The sequence below is a fragment of the Quercus robur genome, chromosome 12 (assembly GCF_932294415.1).
Source record: "Quercus robur chromosome 12, dhQueRobu3.1, whole genome shotgun sequence".
NCBI classification, from domain to species: Eukaryota; Viridiplantae; Streptophyta; class Magnoliopsida; order Fagales; family Fagaceae; genus Quercus; species Quercus robur.
The window spans coordinates 8,424,865-8,443,268 of NC_065545.1; the positions used below are offsets into that span (position 1 = coordinate 8,424,865).

An 18,404-nucleotide genomic window follows, 5' to 3' on the forward strand; every position below is an offset into this window, starting at 1 on the left:
TAGACAACCATTTGAATCTTAAGCTTGAAAAAGAATTCATGTTAAAGGATTTATCCAATTTTTCAATTGTCTATGGTGGGGTTTAGGGGGGAGGGGGAGCCATTGTCTAACAAAGAGATTTGACACTATGCCATTGGTTTTTCCCATTGAATTAAGAGTGATTTAGATATCGTACAGAATTGATAAAAGGAGAAACTGAAAGATTCCCATGGTTGAGTAACAGAAATTTTTCCAAATTTTTCACCAGATAGAACCGCAACATTATAGACCATATGCAATAAGGCAAAGAAGAGTAAAAGACACCAGTACAAGCCTTATTTTGCAATTCTACCCCACACAAGAAGAAGGACAAAGGTAATAAAAAAAATATAGCAAAAACCAGAGGCTGAGAAATGTTTTTGTATCATCTGACCTATATACAAGAGAAGAATTTATGTGGCACACACACCTGTATTAAGAAATCAGCTAGCAATTGTTGAAGCCTCTTGTAACTGAAAATTCTGCAGTGTTTTTTTTTGTTTTGTTTTTGTTTTCCTTCCTCTGACATGTTAATTCAAGCTAAGTATGTTCAAAGGCTGCAGTAAGTCTTTGGATATCCTTACCACAAATATCAGAAGTTTGTAGAGTTCCTTGCTGCTTGCTATGAGGCCACATAGCACTTGAACTCTCAGTTACCAATTGAGTTTCTGATTTTATCTCATTGTATATAGACTGTGGAGTTTGATTTTGTAAAGCAGCCGCCACCAATAATGGGTTATTAAAATAGTCAGTCCACTTGATATCTTCTGGTTGGCTTTCCAATCCCCAAGAAAACATGCTAGTCTCCAACAAGGAACTGTTGTGCTGTAGCTCAGCACTGCTACTGCTTCCACTGCTACTATTGCTATTGTTTGTGGTTGTGGAGGCACTGGTTGTTTCCCAGTAACGGGATCCATTAACATTGAAAGAGCCAATGGATATGTTATCTGTGGGAAAAGTAAGTGAAGGCTTGTAACCAATAGAGGGAGGTAGAAATGAGCTGGTTGAAGGTGGGAGAATTGTGGATATTGCATTGGAGGTGTATTCAGAATTCATATCAAATGTTTTCCCAGTTTGGATGAACCACTGATTGGAGTTGGAGTTTGAGTTTGTTTGGAGCCTGGCATTGGATGCATAATTCAATTGCTGAAGTGGGTAATGCCCCACCAAATCATTGGTGGTGGAACTTTCTTGGTGGGATGTCACAAACCTTTCTTGAAAGAAGTCCTTGTTAGCTCTGGGTGTCATTGAATTGTTGTTGTTGTTGTTGTTCGTTATTTTGGAGCTGGAAGAGCCTTGCACTTCCAAAGGGTAGCCTTGGGAAGCAATTGAAGATGGTCTTTGCTCAAGTAAAGTAGCTTCTTGGTTTGAATTCTCTGCCTTGAGGAGATTCAGTTCATTGGACAACACCGACATTTTGTCTCGGCTTTTGGCTGATGTATCTATGTCCTCAACATTCTCAACCTCAGAAATTGGTTTGTGAGTGACTGGGTCAATGCCTCTCTGCCTGAGCTTCTTTTTTAGGCAAGAGTTCCAAAGATTTTTAATTTCATTGTCTGTTCTCCCAGGCAATTGTGCTGCAATTTGAGACCACCTAAGGAAGCCACATAATTCCAAGAATATTAACAAACTTAAATGAATGCCCAAAAACCAAATGAGAAACAGTTAATAAGACAAGAAGAGGAATTTTTACCTATTCCCCAGAACTGCATGAAGTTCAATTATAAGGTTCTCTTCCTCCTGTGAAAATGTGCCTCTCTTCAAATCAGGCCTCAAGTAATTGATCCACCTCAACCTGCAGCTCTTACCACACCTTTGCAGACCTGCCAATTCATCACATACAAATAAGCCATTAAAAAAGTTCTCTTTTTTCAAAACTAAACATTGCCGAAAGGCTTATTAGAATGAGAGATAAAAAGCAAATACCAGCTTGCTTGGGCACAGAGCTCCAACATCCATGACCATACTTAGTAATATGCCTCAGAAGCTTCTCATCCTCCTCAGGTGACCATAGGCCTTTCCTTAGCTTCTGCTTGTAACAGCAAGAGTGCCTACCCATTTTGGAGCAAGACCCACCCGCTATGATGGGATAAATTATCCTTAAACAGCAAGTTTTGTTGAATCCTAGGTGAACTGTCAGCAACGGGTAGAAGGTGGCTCTGAATAGAATTTCTATAGGAGCTAGCTGTGGTAGAAAAGATGGAGAGAGGTGATAGGGAGGTTGAGAAAATGAAGTAGCAACTGAGAAAGGGAGTTGAATTAAATATATAAGGGAATACCCCAAGAGAGAAAAGTCACACTCAATTAATAACCCATTCTTGTCTCCTATTTGAGTTGGTGTTTTTTTTTATTCTTTTATTTTTCACTGCCGTAACAAGTAACATTTTTCACAAATGTTAACTTACGGTTTATTGTGATTGGAATAACATTATTTTATTTTGATTAAAACTGTAAAAATATTTAAACTATGGTAGCTTTTCTTTTTCCCAACAGATAGAGAGAGAGAGAGTCCCGGGGGAGTTGTCTGTATAAAGAGATGAGGAACTGGGTTAACAAGTCAAGTTGCATGTGTCTTATCAAAGGTTTGGGGATTAATTTCTCTTGCAAGAATGGTGGGGTATTTTTTCACTGATGACTGCGAGCTGAAAACAACCCATGCTTGCAAATGAAGTCAGGAAAAAACTAAACAGTACTTCATAACATGAACTCATTACACAGTACACTACAAAACACAACACTACGCTACACACACATACTTGGAATGCGTGTACAACTATTTATTATTTTCATTGTGATTTCAAAAAACACAAATTTTGAATATAAATATATAATAAAGAAGTGAAAATGATATAGGAGAAAGATGCGTCTGAAAACAAAATTACCATAATTTGATTAACAAACGGCATGGAATCTATGGTTGTGATATGTCAAAAAGTGAATTTTTTTATAAAAATAATCCATTACTTGAGCTGGAAAACTTGTCTCCAAGAGAAAACAGGATGGCCTCTCTTCTTTACTTTACGCTTTCAGCTTTATATGCAGAATTCTTGCCAATAATAATACACTTTCGAAAAGTCTTATCATTACGTGGAAAGACAGTATGTATTGGTCATTTTCAAAAATAGAGTATGTATAGCAAAACTTTTTTCTTGATCCTATCCACTCAATTTAGGAGATTACTTCTACCAACATGGTTTCCAATTGGATTCTTAACTCTCTCTGATTTTTCTTTCCTTGCTCTTGGATTTGTGCAAATTCATGAAAAAGAGACTTTCCCTTCCTGGCTACGACCAAAGGGCAAAGGTGATTACATTTATATAACTATAGTGACGTGACCAAATATATACGAGCACTGAAGGTGACTAAGGCAATTGTATTCAGTGAAATTGGGAAACAAGTGCTATGAAGAGATTGTCCTCTGTCATGAAGTAAAAACAATGTTTGGATATACATTTTGGATTATTCATAATTAATACGAATGCCTGTTTATATAACCTACTACTCTGGCAAATCCCTTTCATTATCAATATCTATGAACATAACTAATTAGTGGGCGCAAAGGTAGATTTATTACAACCTAACACCGAGTACGCTTTAAACTAGTAATTAAGTTAGCTCAGGAGGCCAGAAGAAGAGAAGAATCTAAGGTCTGGAAAGGGACTTATCCTTCCATGAATCATGATCTCTCACTACCTGATCCAAAACGATTGTATTTAGATGTAATCCCTGCTGGTTGTACTCACTGTTGTTTTTCAATTTCATGATTAATGGAAGTTGACGTTTTCATATAAAAAAAAAAAAACTAGTAATTAAGTTTAATAATAAAAACCTCATTAAAATCACCACCGTCCCACCGTCGTTACAATCACACAGCTGTCATGAGCACCTTATCTCCACCACTTAAACCATTCTTCACATGAAAATTTGTACGAATGAAAATAATTTTTTTTTTTACTTATATATATGTATGTATTCTTTAAGACATTATTTGCCAATTAAAGATTATGGTGAAAAGCAAAGCTTTTGCTTAGGCCACGAGGTGTAAAATATTTTTTCCAAAATGATTTCATTATTTTCAAATGTTTGGTACAATGTAAAATCTTGATTAAACCAAAAATATCACACATTTGATGGCCTCATTTCGGTTTTTGAGTTTTTAAATTTGGTGACTATGTACGATGGATTTGGGACATGGTAGTGGTGATTTCGATGGTGTTTTTAGAGTAATTTCACTCCAAATAAACACACAAAAATGTTTTCCAAATACGCAACAAAATACCAAAAAATAATTAGTTTTCCTTGTTGAATTTTTTTTGTTCAAAAATGTTGTACATCAAAAGAAATGAAGCCTAAAAAAACAGTTACTAGAAGGTTGTTAGTGTTGGTAAAAACAATTATAAAGTATTTTCTTTGATAGAGTTTTTGAGACTTCAAAGTTCTTTGACAAGAGAAGGTATCTCATGCATTAGATATATGAATCGTCTTTTTCATAACGTGTGAGTCTCACACGACTATGGAGCCCACACATTGTAAGAGAGATCATACATTTGGTGCATGAGATAATAACCGCTTTGACAGTCCGTAACGAATCTTTGACGCACGCGTTCTCTTAAAAGCACTAAATAAAACTAAAAGTTATAATTTTTTTTCCATGGAAAGGATGAGTGCTCATGATATTAAACTCACATAATATACTTTCTCCTTCAATCAATTTATCAGTAAAAAGTACAGGAGAGAATTACAGTTTCCTTTTGAATCATGAATAGCTTCCTTTGAAATATGGATGACATTCATTATGTAAATTGTTGAAATGGCATGGATAACCATACTCCCACTATGCCTTATTTTATTTTATAGAAACCCACTAATATTATATAAGAAAGATATGAAATTAATATCACTTATTTTTTCCTTTTTTTGTTAACTCCTCAAATAATAAACACTTTATTTCCTCCCTTATGTAAGACTGCACTTTTAAATAAATGAAAAAGAGATTCATCAATTTGAGTACACCAAAAACTGATTGGTGTCTTGGTCTGATAATAAAGAGCTATCATCAGGAACGGACGCCATAGGTTGAAACTCTCTCAAAAAAAAAAAAAAAAAAAAAAAAATTTGAGTCATGGAGTACTCTCCCAAGATATAGCTGACTTATACGAACCAACTAGCAAATAACAACATGGATGAATCATGAATGAAAACTTTACAATGCGATTCTGTCATCTTAGGTACAGGTTATATCACATTGTAATGTCAATGTGCTCAGATATTTAAGCTAAAATAGCAAATATGAAATTAGGAAAAAAAATTAGAGATTACTCTAAAATGATTGCTAAACAAATGTATCTGAAAATTCAAATGGAAAAATTCACAATATTCAACTTCTGGCTAGAAAACTAATATTGCATAATGCTTTTAAATTCTGAACATTCCAATCATTTTTCTCCCATGTATACTCCATGTGCGTGGTATTCAACGAGGGACGATGAATTGAACCCTAAATTTAGGTTCTTATATATCTCGCATTGTCCACCAATAGACATTACTTATAATTAAGTAACCACAAAGTCTAGTCAACTAAAACTTAAGAAATTTAATCTCACCCATATTTAGGTTAATCTAAATAAGGAATTCATTTGATCAGCAATCAACTGTCTTGGTTTGGAGAAAGAGTCCAAGTACTTTTGTTTTTTTGTTTTTTTTTTTTTTGAGAGAAAAGATTCTAAGTACTTAATTGCATGTTCTCATTCAATCCAATAAAAAGGGGCTCTACAATCTATATTACACAAAAACATATAAACTCAAAAAAATATATATTTATATGATATGAAACATGTGTCAAATCTTTTGTTGGCTTAGGCATCAAAGACTTCCCATTGGGGCTCAACCCTATAATTTCTTTAATTCCCTTTCTTCTCTTTTGCAGTTGTTTGAAGTCAAGATCAGAGCATTCATATCAATTTGTGCAAAAATTTCTATCTATTTTAGTATAAGAATTTACATTATTTTTTTTTTTAAATTTTATACAACCATTTATCAAAACCCTCACGGTTAGATTTTCTATTCTACATTCTATTTTATTTAAATAATCATTCTTTGTTTAGTATTATCTTCACAGAGAGAGAGAGAGAGAGAGAGAGGAATTTGATGAGACAAGAGGTGAGAGGTGAGAGAGTTTTTATTTTTTTTAAATGATATACAAAGCTACACCTTAATATTTTATATTTACACAATTACTATAGCAACATTGTAAATTTACACATCTTTAACTTGATTGATGTGAGTGACTTTGGAGCTTGAATGTGTAAATTTAACACATTTTTTTATTATACACATATTAATGCAAATGCTCTTACCTCTGCAAATTCTTGCATCATCAATTACAATTGAAAGAAAGATATATATATATATATATATATATATATTGCTTAGAACAAGTTGGGGGATTTGTATTTAGATTCTTGTAGTTGGGGAGACCGAACAATATCCATTGAACCACAAAAATTCAAATTTAGCGTTCACTTTTATGTGCTTTTAAATATGCACCTAAACTCACCTCATTTTCTTAACATTCTTCTTATGAAAAAATAATTGTAAATACGGGGAAATTAGTAAATTTTTAAAGTTTTTGAAAAAAAAGTATTTGCACTTCTCTGAAATCTTAAACATATCCTTTAAATAGAGTTTAAATTTTTTTACTCCACAAATAGGAACTAAAAGCCACATAATGGGGTTAAATAGTCCAAATAAAACAAAATCGAAACCCTTAAATTTAGCCATATTTTCTGTTCTATACTTCTATGCTTCTTTTCATACATCTTAATAAGAACATTTGTAAAAAAATTAATTTTAACCCCTAAAAGTAGATCAATTTAATAATTTATTATTTTAGTCTAAATAAATAGTGCAACATAGCAATTCACCTGCAGTTGTAGCAGTTAAGAGTCTTATAACTTAACTGATTGACATATTTTAGTGTTTCCAAAACATATAAGGTTTAAATGCTTCCTCCCCCATTATAATTGTCATATCATCACAAAAAATACCTACAGTTATAGCATAACAAATCTAAAGCAATAAACAACACATTAATTCGGTAATGAAAATGAAAAGTAATAAAAAACCTCTTAATGGAAGGAACAAAATTGAAGTTAATAGTTTAAAATATCAAGATTGTTATGCACCCTTACCCCACATTTTGATGATATATATATTTTTCTTGAGAATCATTTTTGATGATATTTATTTTGATGATATTTAAACTTCAAAATAATCAACTTTAAGACCTTAAATTAAAATAAAAAGAAAGGATTAAAGTTACCGAATAGGCGCAAAACACGGTGAAGAGAAGCTTAAGTTTGTTTGTTTCAGTAAACTTCCACATGTCGACAATGGGAATAAAATAAACGAATATAAGATATGCTGTTTTGGGATTAATTTTTTTTTTTCAATCATTTGAAGTACAGCGGTATGATGGTTCGAATTATTCTCCTAAGAATGTTTATTCAATTCCAAATAAATGTATATAAAAAATACTTAATTTTGTTTAATTATATAAAGTTAAAGAGTCATGCCAAGTTCTGTTTCATTTTTTTTTCTTATAATAATTTTTTAATCCTCTAATCCTCGCTGTTTCCATTTTTCACTGGGGCCTAGATAAAATCATTTATCCAAAAAACTTAAAGGTATATTAGCAAGTCACGCTAATTTGACAATCAGCGTGAAAGAGGGGACGTGAAACAATTTATAAAGCAAATAAATAATTGATAATTGCACTAATACAAAGCCATACAACGTATTTATTTACCTATTAAACAGATTTTAATTATTAAAAAAAAAAGAACTTCTTTTTTATTATTATTATGCACTATTTTATTGCAAATCATTAGCTGTCTAGGCTGTGGCCCGCATTGAGTTGTGAAACCTTTTGGAATCTGAATAAAAGATTCGAAAATATCGAGTTTAGAAACTTCATATGAATTGTCAATCATTTTGACATAAAGAAATAACAAATTATATATTTTTTTTTTGTATGATGGGCTTGTCAAGATAAAATATTTTTTAAAAAAAGTATATTTTTCACAAGGAACTAGTAAGCAACTTAATATAAATTAAATTAAATTAAAATGTATATCATGAAGTGTAATTTTCTGCATTTAAAAGAAATTATATGGAGCTTTTTGAGTGGACCCAATAGATACCAGTCACTACACAACATTTCCATGTGCTACGCAGTGCAGATATTAAATCTATACGCCATCTTTCTGGGCCCAGAACTGTCTCAAATTATGGAATGGATACAATTTTTATGAGGGTGATGATGATTGAAGGCCAATTGACCTTTAATTTTAATTAACATGGATTGTTTTCCTCTGCCTAAACATGTTTCAACGTAAAAATGGAAGTAGCAAAGGATTGTATATACTTGAATTAGGGAGACTAAAATGGCTTAAATTCATATGCACCATATATTATATATCATCCAAAGATTATATATGAAATTTACAACCTTTACCAGTTCATTGATTTTACTTGTATTGAGCTATTTTCTGAGTGTCCAAAAATTATTCTTCATTTCCTTTTGGTTTGACAAGCATGTGTTCATAACCAATCATATGGCTGTTTATAAATATCTAAAATAAAGTGGTTTTGTGACTAAAACGACCTATAGTCCTATAACTTTCATCAACGTATACACTATTTATTTTAGGGTGGTCCTTAATTTGAAGACTATGGCACCGATGTGAATAGGGATATACATACATATATATATATATATATATATATACATACACATTTTGGATTGTATATCTCCACCGACAGATATAATTTGGTTTTGTGAAACGACTCTTGAAACTATACACCCCATGAATTTGATAATTGTGATAAGAATTTTCTTTTCTTACCTTTCGCTTTCTTTTGAAATGGACTAGCTACTTTCATATTGTCATATATATATGATAATGTGGCTTTCACAATAATCATATTCAACACATTTGATTGAACCTTTTTCAACATCATACTAGAAGATTGTAAGCCCCAAAAATGAATTTATAAGATGCGTCTACACAAACTATCACGTGATGTTTTACATGCAAAGTAGGTGTTATCTTCCTCAAGTAAGCTTAAGGATATATGTTAATACAAAACTCCATTTTTTCATATAAATATAGAGAAGATCAATTTTCCATATTGACTTAATAAGGTGGAATATAGCTCATCTTATCTCTTCAAAAAAAAGAATATAGCTCATCTTATAAGTTCAAGGCATGTGAGGCCACCGATGTTTCCTCTTTTCTTGGACTTTTTTTATGTGTTTGCCACTTGAAAATATTGTCAAGCTGCTTTATTTCTCTCCCTTAACACTTTTTTTGGTTACCACTTACCAATCTTATAAAATGGCATAATTATCATTTATGGAGTGGCGACTTATAATTACAAGCACATAGAAAAACCTTTTTCTTTGCTGGTAATTAACACAACGTTGACCTCCACACACACACATACAAATTATATGTATATATATTATCTTTAAGAGGATGCAGCATGAACATTCTAGGCTTGCCAGTTTGTATTATATATGTGCAAACATTCAATCTTCAATATATGTTGGTGACTCCATAAAAATCATCAAGGTTGTCCGTTAAGCATCATTAGTAGGTCATCAAAAAAAGATGAATAATTGCTCAGACATATTCAATAATGACCATCAAAAGGTCTTAAATTCTCATCAAGACAATTATGATAATAATCACTCCCAATTAAGTTGCCTATAAAAGGAATAATTTGCCTCACTTGCTAAGGTACTTAAAAAAAGACTACAAAACATCATCTATATACAATATATATGGGCTGATACTAACTCAAGTATCGGAAGCTCCTCCATCAAGCATAATTCGGTAGTCTTTTCGATCAATTTTGTTTATTCTTGCAAATCTTAAAAGCCCATCAAAAACACTGAATTGGACGAGTGACCCGATTGATGATTTTTGGCATCATCATATGTTATTATTATTACATTACTTGTTTTAATTAGAATTTCATCATAGAAAAATTCCATTTTTTTGGGCTTAGATTACTATCAAAACTTTAATTTCTTTAAATTAAAAAACACTGTTCACGTCTAGAACTGTACATATATACTTCATCAAAAAAAAAAAAAAAAAAAAAAAATCATAAAAAAAGGAACTGTACGTATATACAGACAGCCAGAGCCACCAAGGAGCATCTTCAACTCTTTCTCTTTCCTCTTTCCTCTTTCAAGCTTTTTAATTAGGAAAAAAAAATTATTACTAATAGGATTTTAGCAACTCTGAGCGCTTTCTAGGAAAACCCCCAAAGAGAAAGGTAGAGAAGTCTTTGTTTCGTTTTCGTATTATTGTTTGTCTGCTTGTAAACACCATTATGAGGTTTTTTTGACCTTAGCAATGTCCCAGTTCACACATCCAATAAGAATCAAATTATAAAATTAATTAATAAAAACCCAAAAAATAGATACTACTTGTTAATCTCCACACCTCATCATATACTCCCGTGAGCTTATCATATTCAAGCACATGATGAGCTGTTTCCTTTAGTCAACCATGCTTAGATTTTAAACAATTCCTATTTTCTAACGGTACCCAAATTAAAAATTTTCTCCACCAAGTTGGCAATGATTTATAATTTTGGTTCAAATTCATTTACTACACATTTTCTGGCTTCTAACTCACAATAAATTAAAATAAATAACTGATGTTTTTTCATTTTATTATTAGCTTAATTAGTTGCCATTAAAAGAACTTTAATGGCATTTTTTTTCTTTTTCTTTTTTCCTCATAAAATTAAGAAGTTAAGATAATTGTGAAACAAAAAATGTGATAAAAAGTGTGTTCTTAGAATTAGTCATTTCCAAATACCACAATTATTTGAGGTTGTGTCATACGGACATTCAAAGTATAGTGACATGCACTTTACTAACAGTGCCAACTACCAAGTCCAAGACTATTTGAGTTTTGAGCCATCAAAAAAAAAAAAAAAAAAATGAAACAAACAGCCTGAATTCCTTAAGAGACCAAAATGTGCAAAGCTCAAGTGAGAATTTGAGCTATTCACCCAAAAAGATATTAGCAAACAGTGACAATTTGAGCAGTGGGGACAGTTTTGACTGAAAGAATAGACAATGGCCTACCAGAGGGTGTCAATTGAATGACATGAAGACTCAACCATAAATGTGGCTGTGAACTTTCAGTTGTCTAGGTTCACTGCCTGCACGGGGTGTGCTAATGATCGGATCTGGTCTCAATCAAATATTGGTGTGTTTGGTACGTTATACGTGTCCCTTCAGGTGGCTGAGCTGGGCTACATGGAGATCACAAAAGATATAAGATCACCGCCATTTGCTCTAACTTTGTCACAATTGTGGTGTAATTGGCTTAGAATGATGAAAGAAAGAGTAACGAGAACAGACAGTCAATCACGATCTATCGTATAAAGTAGTTGCCATTAAATCTTTGAATTACTCTATATACAGATTGAGCATCCTGAAATCAAAGAGCTATATATGCCAATTTTATGCTTATCCCCACAAGATTTTAAAAAAGAAGAAGATTAAACGCGGAGATAGATAAGGTATGGTACGGGGTCAGGGTGGACTCTATGAATATGTGTGGTGAGTCCAATTAGACCCCACCATAGGGCCAGTCCCCTAATCATTCTGCCCCTATGTAAGGATCAGATGCAAATGCCAAAAAAGGGAAGTACGTACCAAAGAGGTTTTTCATTTTTCTTGGAACTCTTCCCATCGCCTTTGTTAGCATCTCTCAAAATGGTAATCCACATCATAAAGTGGGTCTAAAAGTATGAGTCTATGACTCAACTGTATATGTATAATGGGAATTTTTATTTATTTATTGATATATATTTTTTGAGGTCCTTCTAAATGGACTACTGTTAAGTTCCTTAAAACCATGTAACTTCATTTTTATTTTCCAATTTACCTTTTTTTTTTTTTTTTCGTCTCCTCTGCCACTGCCTCTTCTTTTTGCATATCTTATACTCAAATTTCTCTCTCTCTCTCTCTCTCTCTCTTTTGTGGTGGGATTTGAAATTAGAAAAGCAAATTGGGTCTTTTGCAAGCAATGTGGAATTGATGTTTTGTATATTGATCAAATTTAAATGAATGAGTTTTCTGGTTAGGACAATGGATCTCTAAATGGGTGGTCAGTTTGGGTGTTTCGGAAGTTGTTAGTTGTGTCATACTAGAGCCATAATTTCTCAATTTTCTTTATATGTATACATATGTATGTGTGGCACCTCTTTCAAAATTTTGAACCATCACTTGCTTAGGATAGATGTATATGCTAGACACATGCCACTAGGATAAACTCTAGAAGTAGGAACACCCACCCTGATTTATAATATTTAGCCCTAGTGTGACGATCTAAATATTTTACTTAAAGATATGATGCCTGCTTTGGAGAGATCCCTTTTAGGAAAACCTTATTTGAACATGGCTAGGAGGTACAAGTGAAAGGCTAATCCAATGGATTAAATAGATTAGGATGCTTAACATCATCTCAAACATATACCATAATTCTAGACTTACAATTCTGTTATGTACTTAAGTTAGACTTCTGTGTAGTGGTCAAAGAAGTGATTCTCGGACTTATAACCAAGTGGTAACTCTTAATTTCTGTCAGCACTTTTAAATTAGTGATGTATTCTTGAACTCGTGTTACCAACTAAGCAAGTTGTTCACGTGACAGTCGTGTTGGAATTCATGGGCCATGCTTGGGGTGCTCATAGTGTTGTTATGGAAATATGAATGGAAGAGTAATTGGTTAGGTAGATAATGAAGAGAGAGGAAACAAGAGAATTAGGGTTTATAGTATATATCATGTGGGGGAGAAAAATAGAAATTACGACCTTATTGATTATGAAAATTATTGACTTTGTAATTAAGGATTTTTTTTTTTCATAAAAGAATTAAGGATTTTTTTGGATCAGTTCCCAAATAATCACTTCATAAAAAAATTTAACATAGTTATGTTTGTGTGTGTGTATATATATATATATATATATATATGTTTTAAAGAAGTTATGTTTGTACTTAAATGGCCTTAATCAATCATTTCAATGTGCACAAGGGCCCTAATTCCAATTACCATGAATACCCAATATTAATATAATTATTATTGAACATATATATTTAATTATTATATAATTCATCCCTAATAATAACAATAATCAAATAATTGTAATCTCCAACAAAATTAAGAACTGAGGTGTTACAATATTGGTGTTTTTGTGGAATTTACGTGGCGTAGGGATTGGGATGTGATCACATCAAGATTGTGTTTGGGTTTGGAGTGACGGTTGGAGATTTGACTGCGTGATTGTGGGTGTGGTGATAATGAGCTGGTGAAAAGTTGTAAAGGGAGGCAGTGGGGAAGAGAGGAGGAATTCAGGGCGGTTTATATATATAAAATAAAAAAGGCATTTAGAAAAAAATGGAAAATAAATTACGAAACTATGTCATTTTGTAAGGTTAAAGGCAATCAAGAAGGACTATATTGAAAAAAAAAAAAAGGAAATTTAAAGATGAAAATTTAAATAAATAAAAAAAACATAAACTTTATGGATTAAATTAAAAACACACCAAATTAATTAAGGGGTATAATATGTAATTAAGCCTAACAAATTCATATACAAAAAAGCCCTAAAAATAATTAGCTTTTTTTTTTTTTTTTTTTTTTCTAATTTTTTTTTTATATAATAAAGGTAAATAGTGGTAAAGGCCCAGGGATAGTTGTGTGTTTGAATCACATACATAAGGGATCTCAGAATATACTAATACCACGGAGTTATCAATCATACCCCAAAATTTTAGTTTATATATGGTTCCATTAAATATAACATTCTTTTCTAATTGTCCAGAAGGCTTGTGAACTATTATGTTTGTAAATGTACTTTGCTTTTGAGTCTGGTTTGTACTTTGTAATGGTTTGATCATAATTTTCAAACTATGCAGTAAAATGCTATTGTTTTAAAACTATTTAGTAAAATGCCCATATTTTTGAAACTCGATTAGTGTAAAACTTAATATCCTCAAAATCGAGTTCTTTGTATATTTTTAAGTGCAATGTCGAGTTCTACCTATAACTTGATTTTGTTGAAATCAAGTTTTAAAAACAGAAATATTTTGCTAAATAATTTCAAAACAAAAACATTTTGCTATATAATTTATAAATTAAGGGCAAATGCCTATTTTACCCCTCTTGTGTGTCCTATGTATCTGTGGTGGCATTGGTTCTATGAAATACTTCTTGAAGTTCTTGATTATAAAAAAATAATAAGGGCATGTTTGGTAGGCAAACTTAAACTTACATTTTCACCTTTTAAATAACCTTATATACATTTTAACACATTTTGTCACCCACACATATATCAAAAATATCCCAATAATATTATTTAAACTCCTTTATCAAACAGTCCTAAATCATCCCATCAAATATGCCAATTTTTAATCTTAAAAAATTGAAAAGGTGTGCAACATAAAATATTTGAATACTATTTTTTCTTTTTACTTTTTAATCATGTCTATACGTCACATTTACGTCTAAGCCGGTCCTTAGAGAGAGAGAGACGTAGAGGAAATGTAGCAGAGCCATAGAATTTGAATCTGAACCATTCATTCACCTTTCATATTAGGCAGCTCCTGTAATTGTAGGACCCAACCGACCCAATACACACAGATACACACAACAATTTCAAGAACATTGCTCCAATTTCACGTGGGCCTAATAAAGATCAATCAGTCCAAGCGTGGGACCCTCTGATTAATTTTTAGGTGCCGACGTTATCAATTGCGCGTTGATATATAGACAGTATACGTACAATAATTCTCTATATATTATATCATATAAATAATAATTAAGAAATTATCAACACCATGCAATGCACTCATGTTTAAGATGAAACCACGACTATATATTATGGACAAGATCAAGTGGCACTTTTTTCCTTTGCCCTCTAAAGTTCAAGATTCTCAAGCTAATTAGCTATAGCTAGTAGTACTATAGGTTTTATCTGAGACCTTCACATCGAATTACTGCAATTGTTTCACAAAATTGTATAGTTTATAGGGGGGACAGTTAATATTTTAGCTTAATTTATTTGAAGTTTTTCAAAAGGTAGTAGGGTTACTATAGAATTAAAGTTGATGCCACTGTTAACCATATATTATTTCAACAGTGATTGTCGGCAAACCCCAATTTTAACTAATGCTATACTCAGTGTTAATCACTATTTGCTCCATTATTTAATTTATTCTCCCAGTGATTAAACTGAACTTTGTCTGTAATTATTGTAATAATGACTATGCAAAATTCACCTATGGCACTACATACTGCCTCTTTATCTACTGACATGAAATATTTTATTAAAATGCCTTTTTTTAGTTTCAACTTTCTAGCTCTAGACTTGTCTATTATGAAGGTAGGGTCGGTAAATTAACTTGTCAGCTGTTGATTGACAAATCTACGTAGCATTGGAGATCTCTTTGACTCTAAACTAAATAAATAATAAAGAATGATCTTTTTAACTGGCTTGCATTGTACTTTCACTCTTTCAGTGCATTATAGACTTGAGTAGAACTTATATACTATTTATTAGGTGTCATATTTTTAGGTCCCTCAATTAAATTTAATCATGACCACCACACATCTTTTATGCGGTGGTTACTTGATAAGTATAAGTGTTTGTATGATGTAGGGATAAGGGTCTGGGTTAAAGTCTTTAAGAGGGAGATTCATACATATATATATATATATACTTAAATTAAGTTAGAGTAGAAATTTTATTTTGTATAAAAAAAAAAAAACTATGGTATTGATCAAGTACAAATTAAATTGGATTTGTCTTTGAAAGAAGATATACCATTTTTACTGCATTGGTAAATTCAATCATGTGGTTGAATTCAATTGAAAACCTATATGGTCTGTTTGGATAGAGGGGGAAAGGAGAGTGGAATGGAGGAGAGTGGAATGGAGGAGAGTAGAGTGATATTGGTTAAAAACAAGCTAATTTTGTACTAAATTTACTCTACTCCCCTTCCATTCTCTCAATCCAAACAGACCAATAGTGTAATACATAAATCTTACTATATAAAATTTTATTTAAGTAGAAAAGGTTTTACTAATACTTTTCAGTATTGAAATGTATGTCAATTTTCAATTCATAACTTCAAACAAATTTAACAATAGCATTTCTTGTTTTGTTGGATTTAAACCTTTTGATCATCATAATCAAGAGCTTTGTGATTGAAACTCAATAGAGATATTTAATATTTAAATTCCCCTTACCTCATATAAGTAAGAATGAAAACAAGAGTCAAACCTATCCTGACCTATTTTTTCTTCTTCTTCTTCTTTTCAGTTATCATTTTTTACTACTCTGAATGGGTTATCTAGGTAATGGGTTTATTAGTTTAGAGTTTTTTTTTTTTTTTTTGAGGATAATTTTAGAGAGTGATACATACTTATAGATCTCATATTTAATTTATAACATTTTTGATTCATTTTCGAAATGTTTCAAGGGAAAAAAAAAATCAAATATCCTAACAAAAAGCTAAGACATCATTTTCTTATATAAAACAAAATAGTAATAATAAAAATTCATCATTCACTATCACTATTTGTTGCATAGTTGCATTGCATGCATGCATGTGTTCAAAAGTGTAGAACCAAATTGGTTATTTCCAAACACATTTAATGTTGAAAAAAAAGGTAGGATTAGGACTAATGGTTTGGACCCATTTAAGTACCTAAAACAGCTAAGGCCTAGAGCCTTTGGCCAAGACAATCACAAAGGAAGCTACCTTTTTAGCTTTTTTTACCCTCCATAACAATAGACTCATCAAAGATTGACTGCGATACGAGCGACCCTTTTTCCCCCACCCTGCTGGCGCGCTCTCCAACACAAGTGTCTCGCTTGATAATTGAAAAATGAAACTGATAGATACGTGTATGTGTGTGTGTGACTGTGTGGGGCCGGGCCTACCCAACAACCTCAGCCAACTGCAGAATCCCACGTCACGTCTAGACCGTACGTCCATCGATCTAGGTCTTTCAACTCTCAACTCATGTACGTAAACGACCCCATTAACCCAATTTGCTGTCGAACCCCGCTTGGTCGTTGTGTCTTGTGAGCCCTTTTGTTTTGGCGCTCTTCTTCTGCATGGAATTGCAGTAGTACCTTTAAGATTTAATTAGGAACATTTCTACTCTTATTGTGTTATTCTATACATGCATCATCATTATCAACATCATCCCAAGGTTCAATGAATGAGAAGATTGTGCCCCACATGCTTGTAATATATGGAGAACTGCTAATGGAGGTTTGAAGGATATATTAATCACCATTTGCCACGTATGTGGCCATAACTTTCTTTATGCCTCTTCGAGAGACCCATTGTACATGAGAGTTTTATGGAACAAATAATAGTTGAAGGTGAGATAATTTGAATTTTAGACATTTTTTTTAGATGTAACAAAAGGTGCCCATGGAGCTACAAATTAGCAACAAATTTAATACTTAAATGTTTGAAGCAACTAAGATATATTTGTGTAATAACAGATTGATGCGAGATCCAAATAAATGTTTAAATCTTGAAGTTTCAAGTTATGAAATAGTTTCTCCAAAATCAACATGTCATTTTTGAATATAACATATTGATGTGAGATCCCAATAAATTTGCAATGTACATTTTTAAAATAATGATTGATATAGCTAGTATATACTTAGATAAGGTTAAAGTAAAATTTCTATAAAAAAAAAAAAAAAAAAAAAAAAAAATTAAATTAGTAGTAAGAAAGCCCAATTGAAATGTTGGCTATTTTTTTTTTTTTTTTTTTTTTTTTTGAGAATGGATATGTTGACTAATTAGGTTGTGCCCAATGAGAAGATTGAACTTTGCGTCGAAGTGGCCGACATAAATTCCAACTGAAGAGCTAGATAATAGGTCTCTTTCCTTAGTGGGTTGAAGAGAGAGAGATTGTTGAGGTTCATATACCTTAATTAGATGTAACCCACGCCAAAGTTAGCCAAGCTAGGTCTCCTTATTCGATTTGAAACAAGAGAATAAAAACATCTTGCATATAGAATAAATAAATGTATATATACATACACCAATGGTTGGAAAAATATCTGTCGATGTTGTGCTAACAAGATTAATTTTTTCTCTGCCTACTAACACCGATATAGGTGGTAGCCGCTATAGGCTATCAGTTCAGCGTGGTGTCGTCAATCTTGGTCGGTGTTGGTTGGTATGTGCACAACCCTAATGTGTGCATTATGTGTATTCCACAAATTGGGAGAAATTAGGTAAGTTGTACATTGTTAGTGAG

At 32.1% G+C, this 18,404-nt stretch overlaps 1 protein-coding gene across 1 annotated transcript; it reads right to left on the minus strand.

Moving 5' to 3' along the window:
• Nucleotides 1-212: 212 nt before the first annotated feature.
• Nucleotides 213-2,269, minus strand: LOC126709282 (transcription factor MYB61-like). Its single transcript, XM_050409457.1, has 3 exons — nucleotides 1,945-2,269; nucleotides 1,712-1,841; nucleotides 213-1,612 (listed from the first exon to the last, which is right to left on the minus strand). Exons 1-3 carry the CDS (start codon nucleotides 2,075-2,077, stop codon nucleotides 559-561), a joined length of 1,317 nt encoding a protein of 438 aa, XP_050265414.1. The 5' UTR covers nucleotides 2,078-2,269; the 3' UTR covers nucleotides 213-558.
• Between the last annotated feature and the right edge of the window lie 16,135 nt (nucleotides 2,270-18,404).

Excerpts from the sequence above, each read along its gene's own strand:
- LOC126709282 (XM_050409457.1), bottom strand. The coding sequence starts at position 2,077 with ATGGGTAGGCACTCTTGCTGTTACAAGCAGAAGCTAAGGAAAGGCCTA. Across the intron at positions 1,842-1,944 it reads CTCTGTGCCCAAGCAAGCTG|GTCTGCAAAGGTGTGGTAAG; the intron begins GTATTTGCTTTT and ends ATGAATTGGCAG. Across the intron at positions 1,613-1,711 it reads CATGCAGTTCTGGGGAATAG|GTGGTCTCAAATTGCAGCAC; the intron begins GTAAAAATTCCT and ends TGGCTTCCTTAG.